This window comes from Aspergillus fischeri, genomic scaffold (assembly GCF_000149645.3).
Source record: "Aspergillus fischeri NRRL 181 1099437636266 genomic scaffold, whole genome shotgun sequence".
Classification (NCBI taxonomy): Eukaryota; Fungi; Ascomycota; class Eurotiomycetes; order Eurotiales; family Aspergillaceae; genus Aspergillus; species Aspergillus fischeri.
The window spans coordinates 2,278,946-2,297,702 of record NW_001509760.1 but is presented as its reverse complement, the minus strand read 5'-3'; the positions used below and the strand labels follow the sequence as shown (position 1 = coordinate 2,297,702).

The 18,757-nt window shown below is 50.5% G+C and overlaps 9 protein-coding genes and 1 non-coding gene across 10 annotated transcripts; 7 read left to right on the top strand and 3 right to left on the bottom strand.

Moving 5' to 3' along the window:
* The first annotated feature begins 93 nt into the window (after nucleotides 1–93).
* NFIA_054780 lies at nucleotides 94–166 on the top strand. Its single transcript has one exon. It is a non-coding gene; the product is annotated as a tRNA-Thr (tRNA).
* A 293-nt stretch (nucleotides 167–459) lies between these two features.
* NFIA_054770 (putative MFS multidrug transporter) lies at nucleotides 460–2,265 on the top strand (the record flags this gene model as incomplete). Its single annotated transcript, XM_001258027.1, has 2 exons — nucleotides 460–754; nucleotides 893–2,265. The coding sequence occupies 2 exons, from the start codon at nucleotides 460–462 to the stop codon at nucleotides 2,263–2,265; spliced, it is 1,668 nt and encodes a 555-aa protein (XP_001258028.1).
* A 1,019-nt stretch (nucleotides 2,266–3,284) lies between these two features.
* NFIA_054760 (uncharacterized protein) lies at nucleotides 3,285–5,168 on the top strand (the record flags this gene model as incomplete). The annotated part of the gene is made up of 1 exon (XM_001258026.1): nucleotides 3,285–5,168. One exon carries the CDS (start codon nucleotides 3,285–3,287, stop codon nucleotides 5,166–5,168), a length of 1,884 nt encoding a protein of 627 aa, XP_001258027.1.
* Nucleotides 5,169–5,339: 171 nt separating this feature from the next.
* NFIA_054750 (uncharacterized protein) lies at nucleotides 5,340–5,960 on the bottom strand (the record flags this gene model as incomplete). Its single annotated transcript, XM_001258025.1, has 1 exon — nucleotides 5,340–5,960. The coding sequence occupies one exon, from the start codon at nucleotides 5,958–5,960 to the stop codon at nucleotides 5,340–5,342; it is 621 nt and encodes a 206-aa protein (XP_001258026.1).
* Nucleotides 5,961–6,659: 699 nt separating this feature from the next.
* On the bottom strand, nucleotides 6,660–8,107 carry NFIA_054740 (LSB5 family protein; the record flags this gene model as incomplete). The annotated part of the gene is made up of 3 exons (XM_001258024.1): nucleotides 6,660–7,734; nucleotides 7,791–7,942; nucleotides 8,093–8,107. 3 exons carry the CDS (start codon nucleotides 8,105–8,107, stop codon nucleotides 6,660–6,662), a joined length of 1,242 nt encoding a protein of 413 aa, XP_001258025.1.
* Nucleotides 8,108–9,038: 931 nt separating this feature from the next.
* On the top strand, nucleotides 9,039–10,097 carry NFIA_054730 (3'(2'),5'-bisphosphate nucleotidase; the record flags this gene model as incomplete). Its single annotated transcript, XM_001258023.1, has 1 exon — nucleotides 9,039–10,097. One exon carries the CDS (start codon nucleotides 9,039–9,041, stop codon nucleotides 10,095–10,097), a length of 1,059 nt encoding a protein of 352 aa, XP_001258024.1.
* Nucleotides 10,098–10,303: 206 nt separating this feature from the next.
* Nucleotides 10,304–11,193, bottom strand: NFIA_054720 (mitochondrial 54S ribosomal protein uL6m; the record flags this gene model as incomplete). The annotated part of the gene is made up of 3 exons (XM_001258022.1): nucleotides 10,304–10,677; nucleotides 10,740–10,853; nucleotides 10,920–11,193. The coding sequence occupies 3 exons, from the start codon at nucleotides 11,191–11,193 to the stop codon at nucleotides 10,304–10,306; spliced, it is 762 nt and encodes a 253-aa protein (XP_001258023.1).
* A 1,144-nt stretch (nucleotides 11,194–12,337) lies between these two features.
* On the top strand, nucleotides 12,338–13,536 carry NFIA_054710 (putative nuclear membrane fusion protein Kar5; the record flags this gene model as incomplete). The annotated part of the gene is made up of 5 exons (XM_001258021.1): nucleotides 12,338–12,670; nucleotides 12,716–12,937; nucleotides 12,987–13,043; nucleotides 13,094–13,436; nucleotides 13,493–13,536. 5 exons carry the CDS (start codon nucleotides 12,338–12,340, stop codon nucleotides 13,534–13,536), a joined length of 999 nt encoding a protein of 332 aa, XP_001258022.1.
* Nucleotides 13,537–14,905: 1,369 nt separating this feature from the next.
* faeB-2 (putative feruloyl esterase) lies at nucleotides 14,906–16,546 on the top strand (the record flags this gene model as incomplete). Its single annotated transcript, XM_001258020.1, has 2 exons — nucleotides 14,906–15,242; nucleotides 15,303–16,546. The coding sequence occupies 2 exons, from the start codon at nucleotides 14,906–14,908 to the stop codon at nucleotides 16,544–16,546; spliced, it is 1,581 nt and encodes a 526-aa protein (XP_001258021.1).
* A 970-nt stretch (nucleotides 16,547–17,516) lies between these two features.
* On the top strand, nucleotides 17,517–18,719 carry NFIA_054690 (uncharacterized protein; the record flags this gene model as incomplete). Its single annotated transcript, XM_001258019.1, has 2 exons — nucleotides 17,517–18,017; nucleotides 18,072–18,719. 2 exons carry the CDS (start codon nucleotides 17,517–17,519, stop codon nucleotides 18,717–18,719), a joined length of 1,149 nt encoding a protein of 382 aa, XP_001258020.1.
* Nucleotides 18,720–18,757: the final 38 nt, after the last annotated feature.

The following is an 18,757-nucleotide window of genomic DNA, read 5'->3' as shown; positions in this document are numbered from 1 at the left end:
ATTTGGCTTTTCAACTCTATAGTATGAAATACCTTAGCTTTCTTCAGATTTACTTACATAAACCAATCCTGACCGATGTTGCTCATCCAATCAGCTCGCATAGCTCAGTTGGTAGAGCGCATGACTAGTAATCATGAGGTCAGCGGTTCAAATCCGCTTGTGAGCATTGTTTTACCTTCACTTTTTTTTCCCGAGTGTGTGGGAGTCTAAGTAACTTAGAGTTTGGTGGAATTGTCTGGAGAAGGTCCTACCTTGGACGCAAACTATCGTTATCAAAACATTAAATAGATTTAGTTAAACATCTTTTTAAATCAATTTCCCTTTAGGTACAATTCGCTTATATCAGAGAAGGCGGATTAACAGAAGGATTTGGTCCAATGGGGGTTTGATGACTAGGTTAGACAAAGGTTTAGTTACCCCGTAGTCCGGTCTCCATAAGCTTAGCTTATCAGTACCTCCATGGCCATAGTGGCGCTCTTCTCGACAAAGGGTGTAGATAACTGTTACTGGCTCAAGCGGGCTCAGATCCGAGTAACGACGTCGGCATTGGGCTCAACTTCAGACAGAGAAATGCGCTCCGACCACTGCACGGTCTCAGAGCAGACACCGCTCCTGAGGGAACAGACTCAACCCTCAGGCATTAACACCCATGAGCATGATGACAGCGCAGTCGACCCAGGGCAGGAGCCCCAGTTCAAGGAACTAATTCTGATCCTTGGGTGTATATGGTTAGGTGTCTTCCTGGCTGCATTAGGTACTGTACCCTCACCTGGCTCGGTAAACCGGGAGTGTTTGAGTCCATAACTAACCGCTACAGATACAACAATCGTTGCAACTCTCACTGCGCCCATTTCGTCATCATTCAATTCCTTCTCTCTACTTTCTTGGCTAGCCTCCTCTTACCTGATCTCCAATGCTGCCTTTCAACCGCTGAGCGGCCGATTGACCGACATCTACTCGCGACGCGCTGGTTTAATTTTTTCGAACGTGTTCTTCGCTGCCGGGAACTTGATATGTGGGTTGGCCAAGAGCGAAGGTACCATTGTACTAGGCCGTGTTGTGGCAGGAATTGGAGGCGGTGGTCTGACGGCTATCTCGACATTTGTCACATCGGATCTGGTTCCTCTCCGCAAACGAGGTGTCTGGCAAGGCATTGGTAACATCTGTTATGGAGCGGGAAGTGGACTCGGCGGTGTTTTCGGAGGATGGATCAACGACACTCTGGGATGGAGATGGGCTTTCTTGATCCAGGTGCCCTTCGTTGTCGTATCATGCATCCTTGTTGCCGTGACGGTGAAGATACCCGTCAAGGAAACCGACACGGCCAAGTTAAAGCGGGTGGACTTCCTGGGAGCTATCACCCTGGTCATTACACTTGTCTTACTGCTACTCGGACTTAATACTGGGGGTAATCAGGTGCCATGGACTCATCCGTTAATCCTCGCGACATTGCCGCTTTCCGCCGTGTTTCTCTTCATCTTCATTCATATCGAAGCAAACATTGCGTCCGAACCAGTCATCCCTGTGCGTCTGCTGCTCGACCGGACCGTATCCTCGGCCTGTCTTACCAACTGGTTCAGTACCATGGCGATCTTCGGACTCCTCTTCTACCTCCCCTTATACTTTCAGGTTGAGGGCCTATCGGCCACTGCTGCTGGCGTTAGGCTGATACCCCAGGCGCTTGGGACATCCCTTGGCTCTCTTGCTTCGGGGTTTCTCATGCGTGCTACCGGACGGTACAAGATATTTAGCAACTTCTCCATGATTCTTCTCGTCGCTGCAGGTGGCTTGATCTGCACACTGAACCTGGCAACACCTGCTTGGATCCCTTTCGTCTACTTCTTCTGCCTAGGCACGGCCTACGGCAGCATGCTCACTATCACGCTCGTGGCACTTATTTCTGCTGTAGACCACGAATACCATGCTGTCATTACATCCGCATCCTATGCGTTCCGCAGCACAGGCAGTACGATCGGTATCACCATTGCATCTGCAGTTTTCCAAAATATCCTGAAGTCAGGGCTGTGGTCGCGCTTCGGTGATCGCGAGCATGCTCGAGAAATTATCTCACGCATCAGGGACAGTTTGGACGAGATCAATAAGGTTCCCAAGGATTGGAAGGCAGGAGTTCTAGATGCATATATGGATTCTTTGCGGGCGGTTTTCCTGACGTTACTTGGACTCAGCGTCTTGGGGGCCTTGGTCAGCATGGCCATGCGGGAGCACAAGTTGCACAACAATCTGGCCCGAAGGGATGGTGAATAGTCATGCTATCCACATTCTACATAGACAGCTATATATATTTAGGTAGGCGCTAGATAAGCTGTTTATTGTCTTTTTTAATGTAGCTAGTTCTGCTAATGGCACCGTAATTATGGTGTGGTTTATATCGACCAATCAGAGCCCTGAGATTCCACATGATCTCTCTCCCCGCCGATAGCCGTACAGTACCTTAGTACGGAGTAGTAGGTACAAAAAGGCGGGATCCATGAGACTGTGAAGGTCTTACGATTGTTTGCCTTTGATCAGAATCCCTGCCCTGAGATTCCGTGTTGTATCAGGGAACCTTTCCTTAGCCCATCGCGCTCCAGGTATTTCGAGTGATTTCTCCAAAACCCTTGAGCACCTGATCTTCGACCGGTTGCGGTAGGGGTGGCGTCACAGACAGAGAGCATCACTGATAGTGCGCGAAGACGTGGCGACACCGGGTCAGCGAAACGGGGGACAGGGTGACCCATAACAAGTTTTTAATACCAAATTGGCCTGGAACCGAGAGCTCTATCCCGGGAACCGTCAAGTTAACTTTCGATCCACTATCTTGCGTTGTTCTTGACCGCTTTCTTGGTCCACCCGCTCATACAACAATTTAGTCTATTAGCTCACTCACCTCTTGACACGTTCGAGCCCTTGTTGTCAAGCTGCATTAAAGAGCAGCCATTGGGCGTTGCCACCATCTTTTACATGGATTCAATATCGTTGTTTGTTGAAGGAGAGCTGTTTGGGCTGCGATTGAAGTAACCCAATTTCATTCGGCTCTGGTGTTGACACTTCCTTGCTACCTTCTGGCTTCCTTGTCGCTTTTACTAGCAGATTCCCCCTGTGGCACATAGGTGTACGGAGAAAGCTCGGCTCGTTGAATTACCCTCTTTGAAGCCTTCTTTGTCGTCTGGGTAGTCTCTTGGACTTTTCGATTTGCTCTTCGGACCACAAACTTTGCTCCGTCGATTATCATCGCCACAACTTTTCTCTAGCCGATTTCAACGGGTGTTGGCCATATTCCTGGCATGGCAGTGGGGTTACGGCCGGATAGTCCTACAAAATCGAGTATTTTAGCGGGTGCTGCCTCGAAAAGCATTTTGCCTACTGAAATGGAGATTGATGGGGAGACTGAGGGGAGATCAACTCGGCATTCTGCATTTACCAACACCAGTTCGAACGAAGTCGTGGAAAATGTCGCTATTTCGTCGAAACGCCGCCGAAGGCGCATATTACTGTCGACGGAGAGCGTCTTTGTTGATAACATACTACCCTCCCTTCTCCAGAACCCCGATGTCGAACTACGGCTGATTACGGACGAGCCTTCGGCCCTCTTGGCAGGCGCAAACAAGATTCCTCACTACATGGATACTGTCGATAGTCAAACATTTGAGAAGAAAACCGGTGCCCGAAGGTGGCTTAAAACCAAGGCAGCAGAGCTCAGTGAGTGGGCTGATATGCTCCTTGTTGCCCCTATCGATGCTGGAACATTGGGGTCGATGCTATTCGGCCTCACCAACACGTTGACGCTGGCGCTTCTTCGTGGCTGGATTTCAACAAAACCTGTCATCCTTGTACCGGGAATGACTGTTTCGGAGTGGGAACATCCTCTTAGCAGCAGACAGCTGGCTGAAGTCGATCGATATTGGTCTTGGATCAACATAGTCAAGCCAGCCCTCTGGCGGTCGAATGGTCCCGAGGAACTTGTTCAATTACCTTGGGATGGTCTAGGAGAGTTACACAACACTATGGAGCGGACCCTAGGGCTGTCTTTCGCTGAGTCGTCGACAATTTCTGGGCAGGCTCTCGATAGCACACAGCGAGTAGTCCCGTCAGTGACCAAACAGTCCGCGAGTGCAATGTCAGCGGCACAGCATCTGCGGAAGGGCGCGCGATCACTACCTCTCGAGTTATGGCTCAACATATTCGAAGAACAGTTGCAAGATTGGGAAATCGCCAAAGCAGTTGGCATTCCTACAAACCTTCCTGTACCTAAGGAATGGCAATCTCACCTACTCAAGATGTCTACTCCCGCATCTCTGGAATACACAATCCTAAGAGGGTCCTTTGCTGCTATCAAAAAGCGCATAGACAGCTTACCCCGGTGGAAACCGCTGTCAGACCTAGCCTGTCACCTCATCTTCAAGTTCTCGCGGACCGACATACTGTCATATTTAACAGAGAACCATCTTGATATGCTATGGACTACATCCCGCCTAACAAAACTGCCGTACCGCGCGTCGGCAATATACGGAAACCCGAAGGTCTTGACATGGTGGCAGGAGACACCTGCGCTGCCGAATAAGGATTACAGCGCCGATGCGATGGATGGAGCCTCTCGCGCCGGCTTCGTCGAGGTGCTGGAATGGTGGCGAACATCGGGACTCGAATTACGATATACGGAGAGAGCACTCGAGTCGGCCAGTGCCGAGGGTCGGGTAGCGGTGCTTGAATGGTGGAAGAATGCCTCTGCTAATGCTCCACCATCGAATCCTATTCCGCTTAAAGTAGGGAAATCTGTTTTACTCGCTGCACAGTCTGGTCGAGTGGAGTCTCTAGCTTGGTGGGATGCTTCGGGCATTCCTTATAGTCACGCAGAGTCCGTTGCCCGCATTGCCAGCACTCACGGCCATGTCCATGTCCTCGACTTCTGGTACCGGCTAAAGGGACCCAAGATGATCTTCGACAGCCAGCTGTTGGTTGGGCCGACCAAGAACGGACATGACAACGTTCTAGAATGGTGGCGCCGCAGTGGCCTGCGAGTGGAGTTCAAAACATGCGATATCGAAGAAGCTCTCGAGGACGCGGACCCTGTCTCTGGCGCGGAGGCACGCGTCCGCCGGTGGTGGGCTCGCAACGGGCTCAATCTGGGCGTTGGAACAAGCGAATGGATGAAAACAAAAGTGCTCTGAGTTCTCGCCATTCGTTCATTGCCCGTCTGATTCTGCTGCTTCCTATATTCATGACTCAATCATTCGAGAAATATACCCAACTGGTTTGTTGTAGATGATGGCGTTTTGCATACACACATACATACATAGCCTCATGAGAAATGAACTAATGATGTCAATGGATCTTCACACTCACTCAACCTCCCATCGAACAATATGCTTGACCTCCGAGGAGTCCGTATACTCTTTGATCTTCGAAAACTCCCGGGACCCCTCTGACTGGGCAAAGTGGAGATGCTGCTGCATTTCCGTCCACCCACTGAATAGCACAAACTCCTCCTTTCCCTCCTCCTTCTCAACTCTCCACCCCTTGAAGATAGGCAACGGCTTCGTAACGTCCTCCAGACGATGCTGCATCCCCTCAAACACCCGGTCGAACCCCTCTCTCTTCTCAGCGTTCATGAAATACCGCCCCACAGCAACAACAGGTGCTTCGGCGAGTAACTCCCCCTGCCGCACCGCATCACCATCCACATGCAACAACCCCATCACCTCCATCTCACCCGAGAGTCGTTCCATGATCCCCTGGTTTGTAGCCGAGGGAATCCAATCCTCGTAGTGCTGTTGCGCCGAGTCCCATCCCCCGACGAGGTAGATGAGTGAGGGATCCTCGACTTGGGAGAAGAGATAAACCGGGTATGAGGAGAATTCGGCTTGCGCTTTGATGCCTTCGAGGAGGAGTGCTTTGAATGATGCGGAGGGAGGATTAGATTTTAAGCGCAGGAGCGCGATTTCGGTGACTGGGGGCGTCATTTATGCTTCTCCTTGGATACGTCGTGGTAGTTGGAGTAGTTACTGATCAGAGTCTGGAGTCAGATGTAGGATGTTTCGTTGTCAGGATGCACTGAGCCTTTTATATCTAGTTGAATTGGGTCGTGCGCAGAAATGGTTGCTAAGTGTTCACCAACAACCATTTCCCGATTGGGAGATGCTGACGTCGCAATGGTGCCTAAATAGACAGACAGTGTGGAGGCGCTCGACCGCTCTCATAACGTAAGATGCAAGATGAACGAACCACATGAGCTTTGATTTGGTTCAATTTTGAGCAGATGAGATATCATTCTTGCGACTACATCCTACGGACCAACTGCTCGATACTGAGAATCGATGGTAGAAGGAACATTCCATTTGCGCTTTGCGAACGCCCCGAAAAGTTATACATAAGAGCAGACTTGCAAAGATCGCCTTCAGTTTCTAAGAACTCATTCCTTTGAGCCCATACAATAGTTAAGAGCATGCCGCTGACTTTAAGTAACTCGGGTATAATCCGCCTGAGCGATTTTCTAAGCCGTGAATCTCAGTCGTCCTCCCCTTCATTTCCCTTTCCCTCTCCCTCATTAACGTCCAAATAGTAGACATAGAGAATCATCAGACACATAAAAGATATAGCGGGGACATGGCGTCACGAGTGAAATAGAGAAGACAGGTTCAAACTTCTCTCCTATACATGGATTAGCCGCAACTATGCGCACCAGGAAGATCTGTAAAAGATACATACCATGTAGGCTCAGTCTTCTCAAGACCAGGAGTGCGGATAGCATTTCTGTCGCCAAATGGGTTGTTCTCGTCGTCGTCGTCCTCATCAGTCTCCGACTCACTTGCGCTAATGTACTTTTGCTGGGAAGATGACGGTACGGATATGCTCAAAGGTCGAGGAGGCCGAGGAGGTTTGGGAGGGTTGACGACCAGTCCGGCAAACGATTCATTGAGATCGTCTCGATCAGGAGTCCAGCCACTTTCAAGCACATCCTGGTCACTGTCGCTGTCATAGTCTATACTCTTATCCAGGACTTCGAACGCCATAAGTGCAGTAACCAACTCCTCATTGGCGTGGATAAGACTTCCCAGATACTCCTCGCTCTCCACATGCTGAATGTACCGGAGAATTTGCCGCCTAAGGAGCTTGCAGGTCTCAAACCGGTTGAGACACTCTGCATCTTCACTCACCCGGTGAGTTTCGCGGTTTACCCGCTTCAGCGCATTCAGAAGGTTGGTGCTGGCGACCGAGGAAGAGGCGAGGGTCTGTAGCATCTCCGGCATCTCCCTCTCCAAACTGAACGACCTATTATGTATTTTCTTCTCCTTTTCTTTCTTGTCTCTCTTGAAAGAAGATTTGCTCGATGTATGTTTGTGCTTGGGACTGCTCAAGACAGTGCTCGGCCCGTTCCCTACCGAAATAGAGACCGTATGGCCCAGTTGTGGCTCATTATTTGTCGAATTACCAGTATCCCGGAGAACTTTCGCCTTGGCCTGAGTAGCGGGCTGTTTGCGCTTTGGAAGCTGTCGGTAAAGCGCTGTCACCCCTCCCATCCCCGGTGTGTCCTTGTAGGATACTGCCCATTGCCCGAAAAGTTGCTTGCACTTCTGTTTCACCAAAGGATCAGATACTGGATCGGTTGCTGCGATTCGTAGACGCTCCAAGAGTGGTTCATCTGCAAACTCTCTCAAGAATCGATCTCCAGCATTCTGTATCAAGAAGTCAAGAATGGTAAGAGCTCTCAGCTGGCGGTGCAGATTGCCATATTTACTGGAGGAACATTAGATAAGTAGGACTGAGACAAAGGGATAGATAGGTGGACTGACAGTTTCTTACGCAACGCACGACTTGCTTCAGTCGGTCCGCTGCTCTGAATGCGAATCGCTTCGATGAGGTCGACAATTCCGCTCGAATCTTCAACCTCGTACTGCTCACCGGTGAGCACCTCAATCTGAACGGTCACAGCCGAGTATGGTTTCTGCGCGAAGTACCGTCAGTTCTGCACGCTTTTCATATTTAGCAATTACAAAGAACTTGATATGCAAATCCCCAGACAGATTCTGATGACTTGAGTTTGAACGATCAAGCTATCTGCAAGAGCTCTAATCAACGACAGAACCGCACTTACTGCTGAGTGGAACATGGCGTTGTCATTCGAGGTCTTATTGGGCAAATAAGTATCAAAGCAGTCAAAGCGCAATGATTTCCCAAGGCGAAGTCAGTGCAACTCCTTGACAAGCTCGGCCCTCGTGAGACCCTGAGACGAGTAGTCAGGAACTAGACCTTGATTCCAACGGCGTGTATAGCTCCTAAATCCAGAGTCTCGGCACGAGATTTAGGAAGTTAGGCACAGCAATACCCAGACGGTGACGTGTTAGGCCTGTTAGTCCGACCGAGGCCGTCGTGTGCCCTGGCGGCAGTGCTTAAAAGCCCAACACACGAGCACGGTCGACTCTTAAGAAAAACGAGGCTGGTTCGCGCAACACCCGCTATGCTAGCCTTTCGCGCCACTGATGAAGGATGCAATAGAGTTTTGAAAGGGTGGCATATATGACTTTCTACTATTAAGTAGACATCGCCGTCGTCCACCTGTCTTGATAGCGATACCCCTACTCTTCCTTCCCCGATTATGGGCCAATCTCGTGATTGCCCCTCTCCGCACCCCCAAAGGAGTTTAGGGCGGGGAGAGAGGTGGGAATGGGATGCCTGGATGCCTGGGGTTTCCAGAGCTCATAGCAACAGTCACGAGTAAATAATTCTAGAGATGATGACTATCACTGCAGGGGATTGATGACTGAGGGCGATCTGGAATTGGGAGTATTACCAAATAACTACTAACAATTGCTGCTGAGCAGCATCTTACGTATGCCTTCTTCACCTTCCCAATGGGTCCTCGGTCTATAAATGCGGCTGATCGCTGCTCGGCTCGCCAGTCGTCCTTCTCAATCTTCTCCCGTCTTATCCTTTGCTCCACTCTTCTGCTCGGAGTCAGTATCATCTTTAAAACCCGCCCGCGCATATTTACCTCCCTCCCCACCGTGTCTTCTTCACCCTATTATACCCACACTGCCAACATGTCCTACCAACAAGAGCGCTACATTGCCGAACTCGCTGTTCAGCGAGCAACACTTCTGACACAGAAAGTTTTCCACGAGAAGGCCAAGGGCACAGTTTCGAAGGACGACAAATCGCCCGTCACCATCGGCGACTTCGGCGCTCAAGCTCTAATCATACAAGCCCTCCGCAAGAATTTCCCCAACGATGAGATCGTCGCCGAAGAGGAGGCTAGCTCTCTTCGGGAGGACAAGGCGTTGAGCGCAGAGATCTGGAGACTGGTCAAGGACATCAGATTGGAAGATAACGAGAGCAATGAGCTCCTGGGTGGTCTCTTGCCAAGTGAAGATGCGATGCTGGACATCATCGACCAAGGCAAGAGCGCAGGCGGTCCCAAGGGTCGTATCTGGGCTCTGGATCCCATCGATGGCACAAAGGGATTTCTCCGGGGCGGCCAGTATGCTGTCTGTCTCGGCTTGATTGAGGACGGAGATGTCAAGGTCGGCGCTATTGGTTGCCCCAACTTGCCCGTGGACGATTCGGTTGCCATGACCGCCAGTATCGGCGTCGACCAGACTGATGGTGCCGGCATGGGAGTACTTTTCTCGGCCATCAAGGGCCAGGGATCCATTAGCCGACCCCTCTCGAATGGTGCTCTTGCCGAGAGTAAGCCAATCTCGATGCGTCCCGTTCCGGATATCAAACAGGCCGTCTTCTGTGAAGGAGTGGAGGCTGCCCACTCCGCTCAAGGCGACAACGCTGCCGTCGCTCAGCTCCTGGGTATCACCTCCCCCAGCGTGCGACTCGACTCGCAGGCCAAGTACTGCTCAATTGCTAGAGGCGCAGGCGATATCTACCTACGGCTACCTGTCAGAAAGGACTACCAAGAGAAGATCTGGGATCATGCGGCTGGCGATCTCATTGTCCGCGAAGCTGGTGGACAAGTGACCGATATCTATGGCCAGCGCTTGGACTTTAGCAAGGGCCGCACTTTGGCTGCCAACAAGGGAGTCGTCGCCGCTCCCAAGGCCATCCAGGACCAGGTCATTGGTGCCGTCAAGACGGTCCTGAAGCTATAAAAGATGATGCGAACGGACTAACTATTGTATCGAATCACTAAACCCGTTCTAAACCTTTGTTAGATCCCTGCACGCTTGATGCGCCTAAAAGTACATGAGATAGATACCAATTGGGAAAACAGGAGACTCTGCTTGAATATACATGTACAGAAACAGCCCAGACCCTGTTCCAAGAAAATGCCAAAGTAAATAGAAGCCACCCCAGATCACCGAATCTTCTTGGCCTTCAGTCTGATTGTCTCTCCGTTCACAAAAATACCCTTGCCCTTGTAAGGCTCTGGCTTCCGCCATTCTCTGATTTCCGCCGCGAATTGTGTCACAACGCTTTTGTCGACTCCCTCAAGCAGAATACGAGTCGGCTGCGGTGTGCTGGCCTTGACTCCCTTCGGAACACCGAGCTCAATAGGGTGAGAATATCCAACCTTGAGAGAGACGAATTGTTGGCCTGGATATTCAGGTTCCACTGTAGTCGCTGTGGACTCGATGCTCGCTCTGTAACCGACACCGACCAGACTCAAAATGCAAATATGCCCTTCCGATACTCCAAGTACGTAGTTCTGCAGATGGGCCCGCATGGTTCCTAGAAGCCGTACAAGTCAGCCATGGGCCGTCGCATGAAACTTTCAAGAGTCGTTTACATACCCCACATGGCACGTTGATGGGCAATCGAGGGGTCTTGAACAGTCAAACTGGCTTTCCGGAGTGCTTCATCATGTGCAACCTCAACGAATGGAGGGATGTTCAAGGTCAATTCGCCTATGACCGAAACCGTATGTTAGATTCCGCTTCCGAGACACTCAAGGATGAAACACCGTCGCTTACCCAGAGGACCCTTGACCTCAATGGCAGTCTTAGGAATCTCTTTTGACCGGCCTCGTACCTGAGTCTGAGGCAGGTCGACAAACTTCAAGGAAACCTCTGGTGGTATCGAGATCGGAGCGCCGCCTACTCGCGATTGTGTCGGGGAAGTGGTTGAAAAACATTGTGTCCGCAGCGGGTGGGAGTACGCAGGTGCGAGGAAGATAGGTAGAGTGGTCTGCCGGAGAGGGTTCCGTGTAAGCTGCCTCAAGCAGCTCTGGGGTAGAAGATTCGACATGGCGACGATAATTGTGTTCGACTGTTCGAAAGAGCGGTTGAAAGTCCGGATCTCAACTGATTTTGTCCGAAGGCATATGCTACAAATTGGGTTAGGCTGTTCTCACGTGACTCTATCACCATCCACATAGATCGAGATCAAAACATCCCAAGGTGTCTTGTATGTTGTTTTATAATTGATTTTCTGCATATTGTCACAGCTCGCTGGCGACATGGCTTGACAGATTCTTGTAAGGTATCCTTGTATTTGCGCTTGATAGTGTAGTGTCTGTCTCTTTCGCTTTGCTCCTTTCGCTGTTGTTTCCTTCATCTTCATTTCATACTACTCCATTCCAGCTTCAGTCTTTCGGAAGACTTGACATATTCATCTTTCTATTCTGCTGTCTGCTCTGGACTATAAGTTACAACATCCATTGCTCTTATCTTTCTAGTGTCTAATCTCAATATCATTGCCACCGAGTGTCTCCATCCACTCTATTCTACTCACGGCGTGACACTCTATTCTCCAGCCAGATGTCAAGGACTCATCCGCCTACGTTCTTACTTGCCAGCATGCTGCTCCTTCTCTTGCTGATGTTGAGTCCTGCCCTTGCAGGGAAGCTACTGACCGGTATGTTCTCAGACAAGGAATTATCAGTGCATCATTAATAATGAAGTTAGGGACGTCGGTACCTTCTCATGACGCATCTGCAGAAATTGATCTGGTATCCTTCCTACAGTCGAAGACACAGCAGCATGATGCTATCTTTACCGAAGCGGTGCAGCTACTTGAATCTATGAAGTCGTCGCCTTCCTGCAACCGGATTGCAGCTTCAAGGCTCGTCGCATCTTGTCAATCAATAGGGGGAACGACTGATCATACAGAACCAAGTACATATCTTGCATTGGAACATGTTCGCTCTCTGTACGCGGCACGACTTGCAGTATGTGAACTCGACGGAGCGGGAGCGTCAATTCCTCCTCCATGTCTTCCAGTTACTCTTGAGGCTCCGCGGAAGAAAGGATTCTTTGGGTTTTCCTCCAATCATAAATCCACGACCACCACTGCCGACTCTATGCCTACTGAGATCTTAGAATCATGCTTACGGTCACTGGAATCTCGTCCACAGTGGTGGACATCGTATAGTAATAGTAGACAGAATGCCATGGTGATATGTCAAGCAACGCGGCTTGAGACCGAGAAGGAGGAGCTTCTCGAGCTTCATCGCTCAATAGTCGAAAGTTCCATCAAGCTTAGCCATGGGCTCAATGAGGCGCTTCAGATGGCCTATGCTGAATCTTCCCAGCGTCAAGCCTTCATGGAGGCGACCGCAGCTTTGCAGGCGAAGCTGACACAAGACCTGGAAGCAACTGAAACTAGTTTTAGAACTCTGCTGGGCAACTTAATGGAGGGCGTCGAGTCCGCCGTCGATTCGGTAGTTACAACTGCCACTTCAGCCCTTGCAAGGGTACATAACGATGCAACAAGCCTGGAGAGGGTACGTGTCTAGCAATCTTATACCAATACGACTGACATTGTTCAGGACATTCGAAATGCGACCAATGAAGTCAACTACCTGCGACAAATGCTGCAAGCTGTTTATGATGAAGCTCTAACCAGAGAAGCACAAAGTTTGCATGCTCTCGAACAGAAGGTCGAGAAACAGAATGAACTTGCGTTCTCACTTCAGTCCAGGCTCGAGTCCCTTGTGCAAGGTGATGTAGCCAGGCTCTCACAGAATGTTGAGACTTTTGACGCGTCGCTAGTAAGTGAACCTTGCCGAATGTGATGATCTGACAAGCTTACAACACCAGTCCTGGCTCTCAGAGAGGCTAGGACTCATTCTACAACAGGAGCTGGGGTTGTCCGAGGTTAGTGGCTTGCCCTTCAACCGGTAGCTTGACTGAGCTAATCCTTGAAGCGACTACGGAATCTCGAGACATCTCTTGAAACCTCGCAATCGAAGGCTGAAGCTTTACGTATAACTCAGCTGCAACAGTTCGATGCGCTTGAAGCACAATACAGATTACAGCAACATATGGAGACCAACTTTCAGATTTCACAGGCGCTTCTTGACAAGGCAACTGCGACTACTGCGAACTTACAAGCGATGATTGAAGAGACGACGACCAGATATCGAGATTCCCCAATACTAGGGAATGTTATCGGACCATACTCTGCCTGGACAGTGTGTGGTCTTCTTCTCAGTTTTATAGGCGCGCACAGTCCAAGATTGACTCTGGCAGCTCTTGCGATCGTTGCCGGTGAGTATAAGCCCCATAGGCTTGCGTGTAATCATGCCCGAATAACATATTTCCAGTTCACCTCGCAATGACGAGATTCTACCACGGCGTTCTGTTTTAGCTTTTGTTCTCAACGACGTTCTCGTATTCTTCGCCACTTGCATTATTTAGTCCATATATCTATGTCGTCATTTCGATTTCTTACTGGGTAACAGGCGTCAGCATATGAGAATGGGAGTTCCATGGGTTTATTAATCCCGTCATTATACCAAATTACTCCGACGCTGGAGGGAATGGGCGTTGATAGTTAAGTGATAATTAGGTGACCGAAGGATGAAGAGTGGAGATTCTAGTAGAAGCCACTCGAATCCTCAAGTATCAATGTATCACCATAACTATAGGCCTCAATGCTGGACGTACTGGCTATCCTGATTTTCCTAAATTTGTTAATTCCGCCCGACCCCTGAAGCTGCTACTTGCAAAGTCGAAACCTCAAGAGCCAGTCAGATCACTCGAGGATTTTCACATTCAAATACTGGATGCACGGAGTAGATCACATGGGCAACAAGCCTGTCCTTTCTCAGTCTAGACACGAAAGACTCAGAAGAGTCAATGCTCCACTTTCTCTTGTAGAGATAAAACGAGGAAGAATAAGGATATGTACCGCGGCAATCTGCCCGTAACCCTAGCCTGGTAACAATCAGAAATAGCGCGTATCTGTGCTGTATTCCGCAACACACGCCATGTACTCCGTAAAGACAATTAGATTCCTACAGCTCACACTGAACAACAATCTCATAGGATGGCTATTGTCATCAGCAGAGAGACCGAGGTCTTCTTATAGTTTTCTTCTAATGATGTGAGTGTGAAGCCGAAAATTCGGACTTCCCATGACTGCTCTCAACATCCACAAACTGGACGTCGACCAAGTTCATGTATCTACAATACGTCAGGTACCAAGCTTCGACGGCCCTGTCCTGAGCTGTATTTATCGGCACCGGCACTTGCCGAGCGATGTTGATTTTCGCCAGTTACTCCACATGTATTGGAAAGGATTTGGAGATCCCCAGATTTGGCGCATGAAGGAAAATACCCGAAGATCCACAGCTGGTCGAAGACATGATTCGACAGACCGGATTTCCCGTCTTCATGTGGGAGAGTCCCGCTTGCTCTGAACCGCCACATAACCCGATGTCCTAGATCTCTGCCTGCATGCTTTGGAACGGCATTGATGATCGGGAAATACTCGATGTCAAGTCCTTCTTTCATTGGCAAAACTTCGGCACTTGCGCAGGGGTTGGTCCTGCAACTTGGTTGAGATGCTCCTATCAGTGAATTACCCCACGGGGTTACGATTCTGATGAGGGTAGATTTCCGGGGAAGTTTAGTACAAAAAGAGGCTGTTTTCCAGCGAAACTCGAAGGAAACCTGGATTTTCTGCTGAGAGCAATACCATAGAACCAGACCCCTGTGGAGCTGACTCAGTCAACATGACCAAGCTCTCTCTACTGCCTCTTCTCGCATTGGCCTCTGCAGTTCTGGCAAAGCAGGATGCTTTCCAAGCCAAATGTGCTAGCTTTGGACACAGGATCAAGCTCCCTAACGTCCATGTGAACTTTGTTGAATATGTTCCTGGAGGGACCAACCTCACACTGCCCGACAACCATGTCACCTGCGGTGCATCCTCCCAGATTGTGTCAGCGGATATGTGCCGGGTTGCTATGGCTGTTGATACATCGAAAAGCAGCCAGATCACCCTGGAAGCATGGTTTCCGCGGAATTACACTGGCCGCTTTCTGAGCACTGGCAATGGAGGCCTTTCTGGCTGTAGGGCTTCTTCTAATCCGTTGTAAAGATAGAGTTTCGTTGAGGCTAATATTATTATAGGCATCCAATACTATGACCTTGCCTATACTGCCGGCTTAGGCTTTGCAACAGTCGGCGCCAACAACGGCCACAACGGAACGTCTGGCAAGCCTTTCTACCAGCATCCTGAAGTCATCGAAGACTTCGCGTATCGTTCAATTCATACCGGTGTCGTAGTCGGTAAACAGCTCATCAAGATGTTTTATAGCGAAGGCTTTGACAAGTCCTACTACCTGGGGTGCTCCACTGGTGGTAGACAAGGCTTCAAGTCGATCCAGAAATACCCCAATGACTTCGACGGTGTTGTGGCAGGTGCTCCAGCCTTCAACTTCGTCAACCTGATCTCGTGGAGTATCCACTTCTACTCGATCACCGGATCGAATACATCAGACACATACCTCTCGCCGGCTTCGTGGAAGGTCGTTCATGATGAGATCGTGCGGCAGTGCGATGGAATCGACGGGGCAAAGGATGGCATCATCGAGGATACCGATCTCTGCCATCCTATTCTCGAGACAATCATTTGCAAGCCAGGTGCCTCTAGCACGACCAATTGTATCACCGGTACCCAAGCGAAGACTGTTCGCAATGTTCTCTCCCCATTCTATGGCGTGAACGGAACTCTGTTGTACCCTCGCATGCAACCCGGCTCCGAACTGTTCGCTTCGTCGATCATGTACAACGGTCAGCCCTTCAGCTACAGCACCGACTGGTACCGCTACGTCGTCTACAACAACCCCAATTGGGACGCCACCAAGTGGACGGTTGAGGATGCCGCGGTTGCTCTGGCGCAGAACCCCTACAACATCCAGACCTGGGACGCGGATATATCCTCCTTCCAGAAGGCGGGTGGAAAGGTCCTGACCTACCACGGTATACAGGACCAACTGATCAGCTCGGATAACTCGAAGCTGTATTATGCGCGCGTCGCAGAGACAATGGGCTTGGGCCCTGAAGAACTGGATGACTTCTACCGCTTCTTCCCCGTTAGCGGAATGGCACACTGCAGCGGCGGAGACGGCGCCTACGGCATTGGCAACGGGCTGAGAACATACAACGGTGCTGAGCCGGAGAACAATGTCCTTATGGCAATGGTCCAGTGGGTTGAGAAGGGGGTTGCTCCGGAATTCATCCGTGGTGCCAAATTCTCGAACGGGGTCGGTTCGCCTGTCGAATACACCCGCAAGCACTGCAAATATCCTCGCAGAAATGTATACAAAGGACCAGGAAATTATTCCGACGAGAACGCATGGGAATGTGTTTAGTTGGCGGTGTCTGGTGTTGTACTAAACTTGTCCATCCTGCTTGATAGAACGCAAATAAGTTGAAAATTGAGTGCAGATGTCTCTAGTGTCCAATACCCTATTTGGTCGCCTGTCATCGGATGTTAAGCCACCAAGGAAATGGGAGTAACCATCCAACCATGTCAGCCAAGACAGGGTCCTTGCCATAACTTCTTTCGCAGGGAATCGTGCTGATGGCCTTGTTTGTGGGCGTGAGATATGTTGAGCGTAGATAATCAACCTCACAGAGCATAAGACCATATGCCATAAGAGTCTTAGACTGAAGGAGTTCCTGTCATAAGCAAATTCCAGATTGCAGCGTGGATTGTCTCAAAGCTCGGGGCACAATCTAATATAATGTCATTGAAGCGGCAGAAGGTGGCGGTAGTGAGGGGCAGAAATGTATCTACATCTTAGGACTCGATCGACAAATGGAGCAATGCCTCCTTCACTTACATACTCCGTCTTGAACTCTGCGATATTCTGTGCGTCTGGCCATAAATTGGAAATAGTAGGTGAGACCTTTCTCCTGAACATGCGAACTACGTGATTGGAAATATCTCCCTTGATCTCCGCAAAGACACAACTCCACATACAGACCGCCTTGGCAACTTAGGCCTGGTTGAGGTAGTCGCAGTCAAGAGAGTTAATTACAGAAGGCGCTCGATGATAAAGTACTTTCGGGAGCGGAACTGATACTACATCTGGCGCATATATGCCTCTTGCTGACCGACAGACTTTCTAGCAAACACAGTTCCCGACGCTTCGAAAAGTGTTCTTAAGCCTACATTCCGCTAGCTAGGGTTGATCCTTGATTTTGCAAGCTACCCCAACCCCGCAATTGCTTAAGCGTCCTAATCGGATTGATCCATCGCGAAGAAGTGCGTGATCGCGCCAGCTTTTCATCGAGAATTCGCAAGATACGGACGTTTTACCAGTGAATTTCAGAAAAATGGCCGTTCCCATCGCCGACGCGCCTGTCATAGACGAGTTCGCGCAAACTCGAGGCGGGGACGATCTGTTCGATGACGAAATCATCCCAGTATCCGCAGACGAACAAGTACAAGCTGAGGTTCAGACACCGGAGGAGAATGTTGCAGACACCAAGAGCCAGGAGCCACCACGGATAGATACCCCGCCGCGCTCACGTGGAGCGGATAGACGAGGAGGGCGAGGGAGAGGAAGAGGGCGCGGAGGACGCGGGTCACACCATTCAGGTCGCGGGCGTGCAGAGGGAGGGCCAAGGGGCAGGTCTACTGACAATACTGCCGAACGAGAGGATAACAAAGTGGAGGATGCAGCCCGTGATACACCGGCAGAAGGATCTGAGCAATCTACAAAAGAGGATGAAACTAAGTCAGATGCTAAACCAGCCGCTGCGGCGAATGGAACCGAAGCTCAACGAGTTCCAGCCGTTCGTGGTGATAGGAGCGCAACCGGTGGAGTGAAGAAGGTACGGCACGAGCCTATGTAGCGTGGAGAGACATGTACTAATTTACTCTATCAGCCCAAGCTCACGGAGGAAGAGCTTACCCGACGCATCGCTGCCGCCAAGGAGAACGCCGCTAAAAAAGCTGCTGCATATGCTCGCGCTGAGGCTGATCAGGCGTCATTTCTCGAACGCGAGAAGGTTGCAGAAGAGAAGCGCCGCCAGGAACGCCAGAATCGCCGCGCAATGGATTCCGAACGCGAGCGCAATCGCTTGAGGAAACTCGAAGCTTTGGGCGGAAGGGAGTGGGACGCTACCAAGCGCGAAGAAGACTACGATCCCCGTGGTGGTAGAGGTCAATTCCGGCGAGGCATGCACGGAGGAGTTTCTGGTTACGTCCGACGAGATTTCGATGACGCCCGCACGGAGGAGAACCAAGAGGGACCCCATCACCACAACCACCGCGGCCGAGGACGTGGTGGAAGAGGTGGGCGCGGACGAGGAGCTTCTCGCGTTGCGCCTTTTGACGCCGCGTTAGATGGAGCTGCTCCAGCAGCCTCCCCAGCCGCTCCGGTTCTGAATAATGAACAAGAGTTCCCAGCCCTTCCTGGCGGTGATAAACCAACGGACAAGACGGTCTCTGATCTCGCAGACAAGCTGGAGACTTCACTGTCTCCAGTGTCTGGTGCCACGTGGGCAGAGCAAGTCGAGTCGCAGCGGGATTAATCTGCTCTAATCAATGCCTCCCATGAACTTCTGTCCAC